Raw genomic sequence first — 993 nt, forward strand, 5'->3', positions numbered from 1 at the left:
GCAGCCCCTCTTGGGGTGAGTGTGGAGTGAGGGCAGCCCCTCCCACCATCTCTGCCCCTCTCCCCAGGCCTGAGGGGACTGTCAGGCTGCTTGCTCTCTGCCCACCTGTCACAGCCCCGGGGAGCCAGGCATCCACCTAGAAAAGTGTGAGGAGCATGAACTGTCATTGTCCCCCAGGACCCTGCTCCCCGCCTCAGCGAGCCTCGCTGCCCTCCTTCCTCTGGCCTCCAGCCTCAGGTCATGTCTTTTACAGGGAAAAGATTCGTGACCGATGAGTCCATCTGTGTGCTGGGGATTTCCAAGAGAAACTTTCTGTTCCAGCCCGTGGCGGAGCTGAAGAAGGAGACGGACTTTGAGTAAGTACATAGAGCATCACAAGTCTAAACCTTCCTGCCGTTAGACTGGGTGACAGGAGTCCCGAGTGACGGGGGCGGTGCTGTCACAGTTCCTGCAAGGAACTGAATGATTGTGGGGAGCAGGTCAGCTTAGTGTTTTAAGGGAACCAAGGTAGAAGACAGGAGCCTTGTGGAAACGGGGCGGGCTGCAGGAACCCGGCCCCGGACCCTGTCCAGCTCCGTGGGCGCGGGCCTCACCCGGCCACTGCCTCCCATCTGGTCCACAGGCACAGAATCCCCCGCGAGCAGTGGTGGCTGAAGCTGCGGCCCCTCATGAAGATCCTGGCCAAGTACAAGGCCAGCTTCGAGGTGTCGGACTTGGGCCAGCTGGAGCACGTGCCCAGCCATGGCTACGGCGAGCCTGCGGCTATCTAGACGCGGCCGACCACACCCCGCCGAGACGCCTGGACTTCCTGGTCCCGCCCGTTTCTGGAACGTTATTTACCTGCACTCTGTGAGGCCCATTGGTGTTGGCCCCTGTGCAGCCCCCGTCCCGTGCCCCTCACGCCCTCGCACCTTGGGACTCCGACGGGTCATCTCCTGCTGTAAACCGCACAGCCAGTGCAATTAAACGTTTGGCTCAACCTCCAGCCACAGT

At 61.3% G+C, this 993-nt stretch overlaps 1 protein-coding gene across 1 annotated transcript; it reads left to right on the forward strand.

Moving 5' to 3' along the window:
- Positions 1-223: 223 nt before the first annotated feature.
- Positions 224-993, forward strand: LOC105310530 (ATP-dependent 6-phosphofructokinase, platelet type-like). Its single transcript, XM_011386699.2, has 2 exons — positions 224-356; positions 623-993. The coding sequence occupies exons 1-2, from the start codon at positions 241-243 to the stop codon at positions 768-770; spliced, it is 264 nt and encodes an 87-aa protein (XP_011385001.1). The 5' UTR covers positions 224-240; the 3' UTR covers positions 771-993.

The sequence above is a fragment of the Pteropus vampyrus genome, unplaced genomic scaffold (genome assembly GCF_000151845.1).
Source record: "Pteropus vampyrus isolate Shadow unplaced genomic scaffold, Pvam_2.0 Scaffold5378, whole genome shotgun sequence".
In the NCBI taxonomy this organism is placed as follows: domain Eukaryota; kingdom Metazoa; phylum Chordata; class Mammalia; order Chiroptera; family Pteropodidae; genus Pteropus; species Pteropus vampyrus.

Bases quoted from the DNA above. Each gene is read 5' to 3' on its own strand.
- LOC105310530 (XM_011386699.2), top strand. From the start codon at position 241: ATGTCTTTTACAGGGAAAAGATTCGTGACCGATGAGTCCATCTGTGTG. The intron at 357-622 runs GTAAGTACATAG...TCTGGTCCACAG, and splicing joins AAGAAGGAGACGGACTTTGA to GCACAGAATCCCCCGCGAGC.